The 12,959-nt window shown below is 62.3% G+C and overlaps 1 protein-coding gene across 1 annotated transcript; it reads right to left on the bottom strand.

Annotated features, from left to right (window-relative positions):
* Window positions 1-296: 296 nt before the first annotated feature.
* On the bottom strand, window positions 297-8,815 carry MYMK (myomaker, myoblast fusion factor). The gene is made up of 5 exons (XM_081278601.1): window positions 8,540-8,815; window positions 4,805-4,919; window positions 3,827-3,975; window positions 1,460-1,576; window positions 297-962 (listed from the first exon to the last, which is right to left on the bottom strand). The coding sequence occupies exons 1-5, from the start codon at window positions 8,672-8,674 to the stop codon at window positions 813-815; spliced, it is 666 nt and encodes a 221-aa protein (XP_081134727.1). The 5' UTR covers window positions 8,675-8,815; the 3' UTR covers window positions 297-812.
* Window positions 8,816-12,959: the final 4,144 nt, after the last annotated feature.

The raw sequence follows: 12,959 nt of genomic DNA, 5'->3' as shown, positions 1-12,959 counted from the left end.
CGAGGAGCCCTTAACGGAGGGCACAGCACCAGCCACCTCCATGCTGGGGGCCCCAGGCAGGGCTGCCAGCCAGCCTGGAGCGTGCCAAGGCCCGAGACGGCCCAGGGCTGCCACCTCTGCCTGGGCCAGCTGCAGGCTCGGCTCCATGCCACCTGCTCTGGGCCTCAGTGGGCTGTCCGCCCTGAGCCTGGGTGCTCACTGGTAAGGGGAGCAAGGCCTGCTCACGCCCTGTTTTAGGAATCAAAATGACTCGGAGGGTTTGTAGGCAATAAGGTCGACTGATTGGGAGCTTCTTGTTGATGATTGTTATTGAGACAGCTTGATCCAGAACACGGCTGGAGGGGTGGACAGAGGGGCACGCCTGGCCCAGTGTCCTAAATGGGGCCACTCAGAGCCTGGGCACAGGGATGATAGAGGCGATACCAGTCTCCTTGGTGGGCATGGCCTCCAAGGGTGCTGGCAGCCCCCTTTGTGGAAAGCAGTGGGCTAGGACTTCTGGGCCCTAGCCACCATAGGTGAAGAGGGGAGGGACGGGGAGGACAGACACTGGCCTCAGGGTCATCAGGTGCACCCGTTGGTCATGAGCTTCAGAGGGAAAGTTCCTTTCCTCCCAGTGCAGCGCTGAGCACAGAGTCGGCAGAGTGAACAGGTAGCAGAGCCTGGAGGGTCTCGCCACCCTGGGGGTCTCTCAGGATGTGGGAGAGACTATTCCTCCTGGACACCCCGGGTGGGAAGGACAGGAGGACCCCAGGAGAGTTGGTGGGACTCTGGTCCCTAAACAGGAGGGCAGGGCTTGGAGCTGGGCAGTGTGATCAGATACAAGTGCAGCAAAGCGTGGAGAAGTCCAGCTTGGCCGGGGGCCCTGCATTTCCAGCCTTCTTGTTGACCTTGGGCAGCAGCAGGAAGAAGGACATGGCCAGGGCACAGTGGTAGCAGCTATGGACATAGGTGTAGTCCCAATCCTGCAGGGGAGGGCGGTGAGTCAGTCTTTGCATGCCCAGAGCCCACGAACTCCCCCAGGCCCAGCCAGCCCCTCGGGCCTAGGGCCCCTCCTGTGTCCTTGCCTGCTGTGGCCCTGCAGGGAGGCCTCTATGTCCAGCCATAGTGGCCTTTCTTATCACCAAGCCCTCACCTCCTGAAGGTGATGTTGCCTACCAGGCCTCTAATAGAAGACTGGCCTCCTGCTCCCTCCCGCCATGCCCTCCTCCAGGTGCTGGGCACCAGCCCCACACCTGTCATCTCAGCTGCAAGCTCCCTGAGGTCAGGGCCTGTCTCCCGCCTCTAGTGAGCCCCAGGTCCACACAGTCAGGATGCCAGTAGGCTGGGGATGGGCATAGCCCTAGCACCCCCCACAGGAGGCGCAAGGAGTCAGGCCACGGAGCTTCCTGGTGAGGGCACAGCCGGCCACCCCATTGAGCAGGGCCACGCCCACGAGGGCTCTTCCCCACGGGGACTGTACCTCAAAGAAGAAGCGCAACATCAGGGCCAGCGCCCCAAAGCAGAGGCCAGGGCCTATCTGCTGGGCGTAGACGCTCCTGTCGGGGTACAAGCCCTTCTTCTCCTTCATCTTCTGCAGCTGTAGGGACAGAGGAGGGACAGCAGAGCTCTCAGGGCACAGTGTGGGCACAGCCCCTTCCGGAGCCAGTGACTCCACCTGCACACCCCAGGCCATCCTTGCGTGGCAGAGGAGTCCCACCCGGCCTGGGCAGCACAGCCACTCCTCTGTACCCAGGCCCTCGACAGGACAGTGGAGGTCCTGGCCTGGGAGCCTCTGGGCCAGGTAATCCCTGGGAGCCCACCTCTGGGGTGTGACAGGCTGCCCTTGAACTTCTGTCTCCCAGGCAGAGGGGAGCCCAAGGGGATCATTGAGAACAAAACATATGTCACACCTGGTGACTACTGGTACCCTATGGCTCAAGGGGCACACATGTGGCACGTGGACACACAGGTTCGCTTTACTGGTTGAAGAAGCACCTTAAATATCATTAACTCTGCAGCCCATTAAACCTGATCTCTCAGGCTGAATGTGACTGCAGCTCCTTGGCCAGGGGTGTCCAGAGCCTGGGCGGTCCTGACTGACCGGGATGGACCGTCGCCCCTGGGGTGAGGCATGAGCCTGGGGCAGGGGCAGCACCCCAGGCTCCACGTGTCACCATGTGGGGAGCACAGACCCCAGGAACAGGCTTGCGCTGGGCAAGGCAGCTCTGGCCACCAAAGGAGCTTTGAAATGGTGCCCGTCTTTTGCTTTTCTGGAACTTGCCATTACCAACAGGAGTTGAGGACCTTGGGAGGGAGGTGTCGAGGGTCATATGGAATGGCCAGGGAAGAGGCCTGGTCCTGTCCTGGGAGCCCCACCCCACGAGCTCTGCTTCTGCTCCCCAGAACTGTTCCCAAGTCTCTCCCCAGAAGTGGTGAGCCTCAGGAGAGGAAAGGGCCCTCGTTCCAGGAAGCTACTGCCCATGGACATCCAAAAGGAACACAGTGTGAGTCCCAGACGCTGGCTGTCCATCTCTGCTCCTGTGGACAGCCCGTGGCCCGAGGGCAGTGGAAGCCTCCTGGCACTTGGCGGGACGTGGGGGAGTGAATTCTATCCTGGCTAATTAAAGCCTGGCCAGAGTCAGATCCGGCCAAGCAACCCCGGCAGGAGCAGGAGGGGTTATCAGACCCGGGCTGTGTTTATGCATTCCAGCATACTAATTAATGCCGGACCCCAAAACCCCACCCACAGGGCTTTTCAGGCTCCTGGGTCAGCCTGGGGCCAGCCTGGCGTCCAGTTAGCAGGCTCCCATCTGCTGCTGGAGCGTCCAGTCACACTGCTGCCCGGCTGGGCTGCAAGTTGGGTGTGGGTCTCCTGTACCTAGCTCCGTCCTCCCCCGCACAGCAGAGTAAACCCCAAGGTCCTGGGTCAAGAAGGGAGGGGGACAGCTGGCCACCAGAACCCCATCCCTCCGGGCAGCTGGGGTCTGAGTGCCGCTCCTTTGACTGCCCTGAGAACCGGGCTCCCTGGGGCCCCCACAGCCCGTTTGGCGCTGTACCCAGCGACCCAGCGCAGCTCGCGGCCTACTGCAGAAGTGTGCCCAGGCTGTGGAAGACCAGTCTCCTCCATCCTGAGGTGGGGACCCAGAGACGTAAGGCGGTGCTCCACGGGGCAAAAGCCAGTAGGATGGCGCTAGCTTGGGGTCCGGGCTGGAGCTCCTGGCCTTGTGTCTGCCTCCGGGCTCCCACCCCCACTCTGGGGCGGATCCCAGGGATGACATGTCTTTACTTTGGCCGGCTGGAGTGGGTTCCTGTCCTCACAACCAGGAGGGCTTTGGTACAGTGGAGGGGTAGGAGGCCTAGGGAGCCAGAGCAGAGGGCCTCGTGGACTCTAGGCCACAGGGTGCTCTGACCCTGGCCACGGCACCCGCCGTCACATGTCCTCCTTCCTGGTAGAAGCAAGCCTGAGCGTGCCCCCTGCAGGGGGTGGCCCCGGCAGCCCCAGCTGCTCTCCGAGGCCCGCTGGCTCTTTCTCTATGGACACAGTACCACCCGAGGCGCAGCCCTGCTGTGGGGTGCTTAGTGGGTCACTCCTGCATCTTGGGCCCCGTTGGGTTGCGGATGCAGAGCTGTGGGAGCCAGGCTGAGGGCGGCTCAGCTGGCCCAGTGCTGGTGCCCACTGACGACAAGGGCAGTCAGTGCAGGGCCAGAGCACCTGTGGCTGGTCACTGATCTCCTGGTCTCATCGCCTGCACAGGCAGGAGGTCACAGAGGCTCTGAGGCTGGAGGAGTGGGGGTGGGGTCGCAGGCTCCCTGGAGTTCCCTCAGCTGAGGCACATGCAGTACACACCCACTTGGCCGCGATGACCAGGACGGCCATGCCAATGGGGCCCGAGTACACCCCGTAACCCCAGCGGTCGTGGTAGGTCCGCACGGCGATGGTCAGGACGCCAAGCATCACAAACGTTGACCTCTGAGGTTCGTCAAAGTCGGCCAGCGCTGGGGATCAGGAAGAGGACAGGAGTGGTGAGTGGCCTTCCTCATCCCTTGTGGCCGCACCCCTACCCTTAGGTGCCCACGTGGTCATCCCCTGACCAACAGGACCTAGAGGCTCGCCTGGTCACTGAGAAGTTTGATGGCCACCAGTTTCAGAGGAAAGGTCAGAGCTACCTCTCCAGCTTGGCCAGGGCAGCTTGGGGCAGACACTCAGCACCAAGACTCGAGTGAGTCGGAATGACGGTTCAGCAGGACCACCCGGACACCTGAGACCTGAGAGGCCACGAGGGGCTCAGCAGGACCACCCGGACACCTGAGACCCGAGGGGCCACGGGGGGCTCACAGGCTGGTCAAAAGGCAGAGGCCTCAGGCGGCTGGGCCCACACACGTGGACACTGCTCTAAGAGCAAGGTGGAAACCTTCCCTGGTGGTGCCATGGACGGTCACACACATGCCAGGCCAGTCCCCCACAGAGCCACGCCCACATGAGGCTCTTGAATGGTCCCATCTTCCTAAAACCCTGGGCCAAAAATGACCTCGGTGAGCAATGCTCCTGCTGCAGACCCGGGAGCCACACCCTGACCTGTGCGTGGCTCTGGGGCGGAGGCTGGTGGCATGCACGTAGTGCGCTGTGTTCCCCTGCTCTTTAAATTTGTCACAGCAAGCATTTGTCGAATGAGTCACTTAAGAGAGAGGAAAGTGAGAAGGCAGGAGTGATGCTTTCTCGTGGCTGAAGCCCAGTCTGAGGGGCACGGAAGGCGGGGTTCCTGGAGACCAGGTGGTGCGGGTGGTGGGGACCCGCTCTGGCCCGCAGGGCAGGGCGGCCACTCACCCATCAGGGAGACCCACATGCTCAGCGCCGTCCCGTAGATGCTGAAGTACTGCAGGAGATCCTGGCGCAGGAAGCAGAGCACCGACAGGCCGGGCCCTTCACAGGTGTGGTGGAGCTGCCGAGAAGCAGGGCCGTCAGGGGCACAGGGACAGGCTGCTGCCCCCAGGGGCTGGCAGTCCCCCGGCACCACCAGGGAGCCGGCTACTCACGAGCTGGGAGACACTCAACCACCCTGTGCCTCGGTCTCCCCATCAACAGCAGGGGTGCCACTGGGTGTGGCCCCCACAGTGTCTCCGCGGCTGTCATCCTGGCAGAGACCTCTCATCTCCTCTGGCCTCCTTGGCCTAAGGCTGGGTGGTCATTTAGAGGAAGCCTGACAAGGTGGGGACCCTGAAATGGGACCTCTGGGTGTCCCCTGCCTCTGGACTTACTGAAGGCACACATAGGGCCTTCACACACCCATCTCTGGCTCCAAGAACAGAGCCATCTGCCCTTCGGAGCCTGGGGACCTTTCCTTGTGCCAACGTCCCCTGTAATGTCTGGTCTGCATCACAGCAGTGCTGTCAGGTGGGAGTGGGCACAGAGAGACAGGTTGCTGTGGGCAGAGAGCTGGGTTATGGTGGCCCACCCCAGAGTCTTCCCCAGTAGGTCCGGGTAGGGCCAGAGATGTGCACTTTGGCTAGAAGCCCAGGGGCTGCTGAGAGGTGCTGGCCGGCAGCTTTCCATCTCCTCAGAGAGGAGGGAGGGTGTGGATCCCTCGAGCAGGACCCAACACAGCACACTTGGTTCCCCTGCCTCTGGCCTGTGCTCGGCTGGACACTTAACAGCAATTCTAAAAACAAAATGCGTATGTGGAGTGTTTTCCAAGCAGTCAGCTCACTTCTTAGGAAAGCAGCTCTCTCCCCTTTTGCATTCACATTTCATCGTTTTAAGTAATATTTAATTACATGACATAATTGTTTTGACAGGTTCAATGGCATAAACAAGCTCGCCAGCCAGCACAGTGGGCTCTTGGTAATCCCAGAGCAGCAGGAGGCCAGCGTCTGGAGGCAGCAGGGGTGCTGCAGACGGAAGGGCCCTGGGCAGTCTGGAGAGTGGAGCAAGTCAGGTGGACAGAGAGAGCTCCTGCTGCCTGCAGCCCTACGCAGCCCCTCAGAGGCGTTAACAAGAGACACAGTGTCCAGGACTAGGAAGGAGGTGGTCTTGCCTGTCTGCTCTGGTCGGCCCACCCAGACAACTGCCTTGAGCTTTGGACACTATATCTTTCTTGAGGCAATATTGACAAAGAGGGTAGAGGAGGATGATTATGTGTAGGACATGACGGCTCAGGAAAGGGAAGCTTCAGGTGGGGGCTGATCAAGGTGTTTAAATGTCTGTGGGATACAGAAGGGTCTCCTGGCTCCTTCCAGAACCACATCTCCTACCCCCACCTGCAGTTTCGGTCTCCCCTCGCATCACAGATTGCTGTGTGTGCTTGACTCATCCACTGGAGATTCTGGCAATGTTGTGTGCTGCCCCCCCTCCCCAGGAGCAGGAGAGTCTGTCTTATCCTGGCAGTGATGCCAGTTGCCAGCCTGGTGCTCACCCAGGTGAAGGGAGGGGGTCCCAAGTGATCTGGAGATCCAGCCTGCCTACAGGGCAGGAGGGGCCTCCCCCACCTGGTCCAGGGCTCCTCCTGATGACTGCTCGTTCTGTGTGATGGAGGGGCACCACCTGCCCAAGGGGGCCTGGGAGGTGTGGCGATTGGCACTAGCCTCCGCCTCCAACATGAGGACAGAGTAGCCAGGCCTGCTGCTGGCCGGGTGGGCAGGGCGCAGACTCTGCCATCAGCTGTTGAGGGAGCTCAGGCAGGAGCTGACCCCTTTTGGCCTTCTCTGTCCAGTGGGATAAGGACATTGCCCTGAGGGCTCTCTAGAGGCCCTGGGTAAAGCGCCCAGCACCTGTCCCAACAGGAATGGTCACTGTCACAGAGGCCCTTGTGGGGGCAGAAACCATGTGGAGGACAGGACTGTGGGAGGTGCAGACTGTGCCTTGAGGACATTTGTCATGGGAGACAGCTGCCTCTGCCACTCTGGGTGGGGCAGGGTGGGGCTGGGTGGGCCTCAGAGGCTGGCCACAAAGGCAGCTGTGGGGTCAGTCCACAGCAGGTGGGCGGGGGGGGGTCACCGGGCGAGTGCCTGTGATCTGCCGGGCTGGGCCTAACGTGGGCCTTGGGGACAAGGCCCTAGCTTCTCTGCCTGACCCTGAGGCCCTCCACCCACTCAGAAGTCTCCTCCTGGCCCTGGCCCTTGGCTTCTCCACAGCCTCAGTCTCCCCATCAATAGGCCAGGGTCCCCGGAGGAGGCGGTGATGAGCTGGGTCACTGTGGCACCCGTGCCCTAGCCTCCCTGGGACTCAGCCTCCTCACCCATCACTGGGAATCCCAATGCTAGCTCCTGGGAGGTGCGGACACCTGGCGTGCAGCATAGCGGGCACAGCCCCCTCCCTGGACTTGGCTCCTGGCTCCTCCCCATCGGGGTAGAAGTCTCCCACCTGGAGGGAGAACTTTGAGTTCCTCCAAGGAGCTCGTCTGTCCTAGGTCATCGTTGTCCATGTGAGCCCACCACCTGGGGCAGGTGTGCTGACCCTGCCCCACCCCATAGCCCGAGCACCGGCAGCTCCTTGGCTGAAGGCCCTGTGGTGAGTGCGGCCCCAGGTCTGGTTCTGCCACCAGACACTGAAGCTGTCTGAGGGAAGCTGAGCCAGGAGCACTGGGAGGGGGCTCTGTTGGGTCCCGCAGCTGGGAGGGACTCTCAGGGACCCAGAGGCTAGGGGGGACCACATAGCTGGCTAGATAGATAGACAGGGAGACAGACGATGGCTTAGGCAGGTGATCAGAGGTGGATGATGGATAGATGGCCGATCCCCCAGACAGGTAGGTGGTTAGCTAGAAGGACCCATAGGTAGAACACATGGATCCGGGGGTGGAGCTGGAGAGGAGGAAGAAGTAAATCCCACGGGGGTCTAGCTCCAGAGAGCGAGAGAGGCTGCCATAGGGAGAGGGAGCGAGGAGACGGGGCCTGGAGGGAGAGCTAGACAGACAGCCAGCAGGAGAAGCAAAGGCAGAGAGGCCACGGCAGGAAGTGAGGGGGAGAGCAACCCCAGAAACAGGGGCTTCAAAAGCAGCCAGCCAGTGCCAGGCGCTCCCCTGAAAGCCAGAGAAGATCACCCCATGACAGTTACCTGGAGACGGAGGAGAGCCAGAGAGGGAGCTGGGAACCAGCCAGACATGGAAATGGAAGGAAGGACCCAGGGGCAGAGGCAGCCCCAGTGGGGAGGGCTGTGGAGCGCATCCCGCTGGACGGTGGGCAGCGGCATCCTGCAGCTCGACTCACCCAGGCCCAGGTGTCCCCTGAGCCCCGCTAGTCCCTTCCCAGGCCTGCTCACCCCTTCCTCCCTGCTCAGCTGTCCCAGGGCCAGAGCTGTAAGGTGGGTGTGGAGGGGCAGTGTGGAAGGGACTAGTCCTCCCAGCTGGTGGGCATCACGGTTGGTGTCACAGTGCCACTCGTCCCAGGAAGCTCTGGCACAGATGGGGAAACTGAGGCCTGGAGGGGAAGGGGGTCCTGAGCTTCTCTCTCTGGTCTCCAGACCCCACCCTGGGTCCTTTCTTTCACTCCCAGGTCAAGCCGTGCCGCCCGCCACAGCCGGAGCAGTGCCGAGGGCCTCCGGGGTCTTCCTCCCACGCCCCAGACTCACCGCCTCGAAGAACATGGTGAAGAGGTAGACCATGGCCTCCATGTGGAAACGCCTCTTGGCCGCCACACTGACAGTGGGGAGAAAGGCCAGGCTGCTGAGGGTGGGCAGCAGCAGTTTGGCCACGAGTGTCCCCATGGGCAGAAGAGGGCACTGGCTGGGAGCAGGGCTGCGGGCCTCCTGGTCCCCAGGCAGGGCACACAAGGGAGAAGGCCTAGGCCCTCAGCAGGGCTCCGCTGGGGTGGCAGCTGCAGGAGTGCCCACGAGGAGGCCCGAGTGCCCCAGCCTGTGTGAGCCCCGCGGCGACAGCTGATGAGCCACGTGACCAGCCTCGCCTTGGGCCTCTTTTTTTTTTTTTTTTTTTTCTGAAAGCCCAGAGGAGCTGACTCAGGAGGCCTTGTCTGTTTTCTATGGGAAAAAAAAACCTTGGGAGAAAGCCCCTGTGCATGCTCTCCCTGGGGTCTGGCCACCTTCCATCCTGGCCTCGCCCAGGGATGGGCAGACTGGTGGGTGCTGCAGCTTTGGCCACGTGTCCAGGGTGCTGGAGGTGCGAGGCCCTGGAGCTCAGCCAGCTTGAGCACCCAAGGGTTTGCTGATACGCCTCAGCCCTGCCCCATCCACGGGTGCTGCCCACTGTCTGCATGGGTTCCTTTGCTGGTTCACATCATTCCATACCCAAGGTGTCCAGCAGGACCCTCTTCCACGGGCTCCAAGCACAAGCCCAGACTCCAGCCTTCCTCCCCTTCTGTCCACATGGCTCCTTTGCTGGCCTTGAGGAAAGGACCTCTCTTGTTGCAGAAGGTCTTGGGGGATCTATCTGGCAGGGCACCCTCGTCCCCCAGCCAAAGAATGGTTGGCCTGTGATCCTGCTTCCCAGCAGGTGCTCTCTCTGCATAGATGGGTTCGTGGTCAGCTAAGCCACTGTCACCACCTTTCACCTTGTCACTCTGGCATAATGTCACGCTGGACAAAACACAGGTCTCAAACTTGCAGTGGTGAGTTTTGACTTCCCCACTGGGTTGAGCCCAGTCCCTGAGACCCTCCCCAGGCCAAGGCGGTGCCGTCCCCACCTCTGTCCAGCTGCCTTTGCTCTGGGTCTTGGAGGTAGATTGGGCAGTGCCTCCTCAAAGCCTGGCTTCTGTCTCTGGGCCTCTGTGATGCCTGTGACCTGTCCCAGACTGCACCAGGTGCTGCGCTGGGGTGGCTTGTGACCGTCCTGTGGCCACCCGCACTTTCCTTCCCCTGGGAACTGGCTCAAGGCAGGGGGCAGCAGGTGCCAGTGACATGATGCTCCCAGAGGCTGTGGCTGCTCCTGCGGCTGCTCCTGCCCTGCCTCCTGGCTGGGAGTGCCCACACACCTTTCCAGAAACCTCTTTCTTGTCTGAAGTTGGCTGGAACCCGTTTCTGCTCTTTGCAAGGAAACGTCCAGGTTGAGACACCTGGTGGTATCATTCTTCCATGAGGATGCTTTCAAGGCCCCCACATCCCTCCTGGAGACCACTAGGCCATCCTAACCCAGACCTTTCCCCCAGACCCAGGCCTCCTGGCCCCCTTCCACCATCCTCGCCCTGTCCTCCCTCTCCCTCTGTGGTCTGGAGAAGGCCTTGCTAACTCCCACCTGGGCAGTGTATCTGGGGGCGCTTCCAACCCACAGCACCCCTGCTTCCGTCCCAGCACCTGCCCACTGATGGGTGCCCCTGTCCTGCAGGAGTGCTGGTGGGTGGGTCTTCGCCATCATCCCCCTGCCCTGGCACACTGTGGATCTCCAGCAAGCCCTGACTTAATGAATGACTCTGTTTAAAAAGTGAATGAAATTCCAAGGAGCGCCGTGGCCTGTTCAGCCTGGCCTTCCAGGAGCACAGTTGCCTCTCCAAATGGGAAAACCAGGCCCTGCCGTGTGCGGTGCAGGGGGAGGCATGCAGCCCCAGGGGCCCCTCCTGTCTGAGGCCTGGGTTGACCTTGCTCCTCTCCTCTCTGCCCCAGCTCCTGCCCAGCCTCAGCCCCACCCAGGAGGAGCAGGGGGTGAAGAAGAAGTGATCCGAGGTCGGTGCCTGGGAGGGGTGCGGAGCGGCTCTGGAGCCGTGCAGGAGCAGGACATTCCACAGCTGGCTCGCACAGAGCGTGTGCGTTTTGCAGCTGTGAGCTCCGGGCAGGGCTGCCGGGGGAGGAGAGGTGGGCCTGCACATGTGCTGTGGCCATTAAGGAGGAGGGGGCCGAGGAGGGACCACAGTGGGGAGACAGGTGTCTGGGTGGGGGGCAGCTGGGAGCCTCTGCACAAAGGCTGAACTGTGAGCTGCCTCTGAGGGGTGGCTGAGCGCAGAGTGGAGGTGGAGGTGGCCATGTGTGGCTCCCATGGAGCCAGGCTGCCTGGACACAGACCAGCTGGCTCTGGAGAGGGCATTCAGCTCTGAGCAGGACTGAAGTGACCCTCGGTTCTCCCTGAAGAAAGGAAAACCATTGGCCTGGGGGCCTGGAGCTGGGCAGGTGGTGTGGAGGAGGCAGGAGGCTGTTGTGGGGCCTCGCTGCCCCTGGAGATGTGGGGAGGCTGGGTCCACCTGGGCGGCTCGGAGCCGCCCCCAATGCTCTTGCCTGCCAGCCCCCCAGCCGCAGAGCTCCTGTGCATGCCCTCTTTACTCCAGCCCCGCTGGCCTGCTGCTGGGCTGCTTCCGTCACACTCCAGTCTCAGCCTCTCCCTGGGCTGGGACGTGCCCCGTCGGGGCCTGCTCGGCACTGTGTGTGTGCTGGGTGCTGACGGCCCCTCGTGCTCTCCCCGTTTCACAGAGGTCGAAACCGAGGACCAGAAAGAAGCAGCGGCTGTGTCCAGGCCTGCAGGCCGAACCTGACACCCAGGCCCAGTGCCCCCACCCTGGGAGGGCAAAGTGGCCTCCTTCACCCTGGCCCACAGGTCCCTGGTGGCCATTCCCAGCAGGCTCTTAGAATGATTTGGCCTCAGCTCCAGGCCTCTGGTGGGGTGTGAGTGGGTGGTGTCCCTCATCCAGCAGGTGGCGCTGGGGTCAGTCCCGGGGCCAGCATGTGGAGCCAAAGCTGACCACCCGCACCCCTTCCCTTGCCCCCTCAGCCTCAGGAGCGGCCAGTTTTATAGAGTTGCTGAGATGCCTGGAATGCCACGGCTCCCGCCTCCGGGACAGCTGTCTGTCTGCCCGGCCCAGGAGAGCCCGGCCAGCCGCCGCTGCGTTTGCGTCCTCCAAAGTTTGAACCCCCAGCCCCTAGCGCTGGGTCACCCCAGAGCAGGCAGGCGTGCAATGGTGGCTGAGGCTGAGGCTCCCTGTACTGGGGGAAAGAGTCTTCCCAGGGGCCCCAAGCCTGGCCAACCTCAGGAGGCTCTGCCTCTGCGCTCACGATGGTGGCCCCATGTCTCGGCAGCGAGGTGGCGATGAGCTGGCAGTTGGAGACACCTGAGCTTCACATCACCCTGGGTGGGCCGGGCAGAGGCCCCACCCCTTCCTGGCACCTCTGTGGGCCCTTTGGCCCTGTGAGCCTCAGTTTCCTCCTCTGTGTCCACCCAGGCAGGAGCACAGGGCAGAGCTGGGGCAGGCTCACCCTCACATATGCTCTGTGCAGCCTGTCCCCTAAACCAGGGGCTTCTCGCCCTCTGACAGGTAAGTGGCTGCCTGCCACACCCAGGTTCTGGGGCGCGGCTGGGAAGAGAGCCTCATTGCTGGCTGGCACAGCCCCCGAGCTGCCCTCCACCCCAGCAGAACCGTGCGTAGGAGGCTCCGGCGAGCGCCATTTGCTGAGTGGGGTGGAGCCGGGCAGGACACAGTCAGTGGCGGCTGTGGCCAGGACAGAGCCGCTGTCTAGAGAGCAGCTCTGGTGAGAGAATCGCCAAAGGCTAATGACAGCCGGCAGCAGGCGGAGGCCAGGAGAAGGGGCTCCCACCCTGGGGTCCCTGACAGCATCCCCATCAGCTCCCTCCTCCGCCACACACCCCATCCAGGGGCCCCGGCAGCAGTGGAGTTCTAACAACGCCTGGGTCCCTAGAAGACACTGGACCTTCTAAAAGACACCAGAAGACCCCTGGAGTGCTGGGCAACGCTGAGCTCCCTTCTGGCCACCCCGCCTTCTAACCTGCTTGTGACCCACATTTTGGGACAGAGAACCCCTTTTCTGTGGTGTCTAGGCGGCAGTGTCCTGCGCCGTCCTGGTCGTCCACAGGCCCAAGTCCCTTGGAACATGGTGCCTCGGCCTAACAGAAACCGCCAGACTCCTGGCTAAGAGGAGAGGAGAGGGAACCTGGAAGTCCACCTTGTGGGCTATCCCAAGACCTGGGGCCACCCAGGGGTCTTCACCCCCTCTCCAGACAGATTCCATAGGCCTGGGGGTGCTGCCAGAAATATCCAGCCCCCAGCAGCAGGCTGAGCCCCAGTGGGCTTCCTGTTGGGGAAGGAGCCCTCCCAGATGG

Source organism: Spermophilus citellus (assembly GCF_964194105.1).
Source record: "Spermophilus citellus genome assembly, chromosome: 2".
NCBI lineage: Eukaryota > Metazoa > Chordata > Mammalia > Rodentia > Sciuridae > Spermophilus > Spermophilus citellus.
Note: the sequence above shows the minus strand (reverse complement) of the source record. Positions and strands in the feature narration are given on the sequence as shown.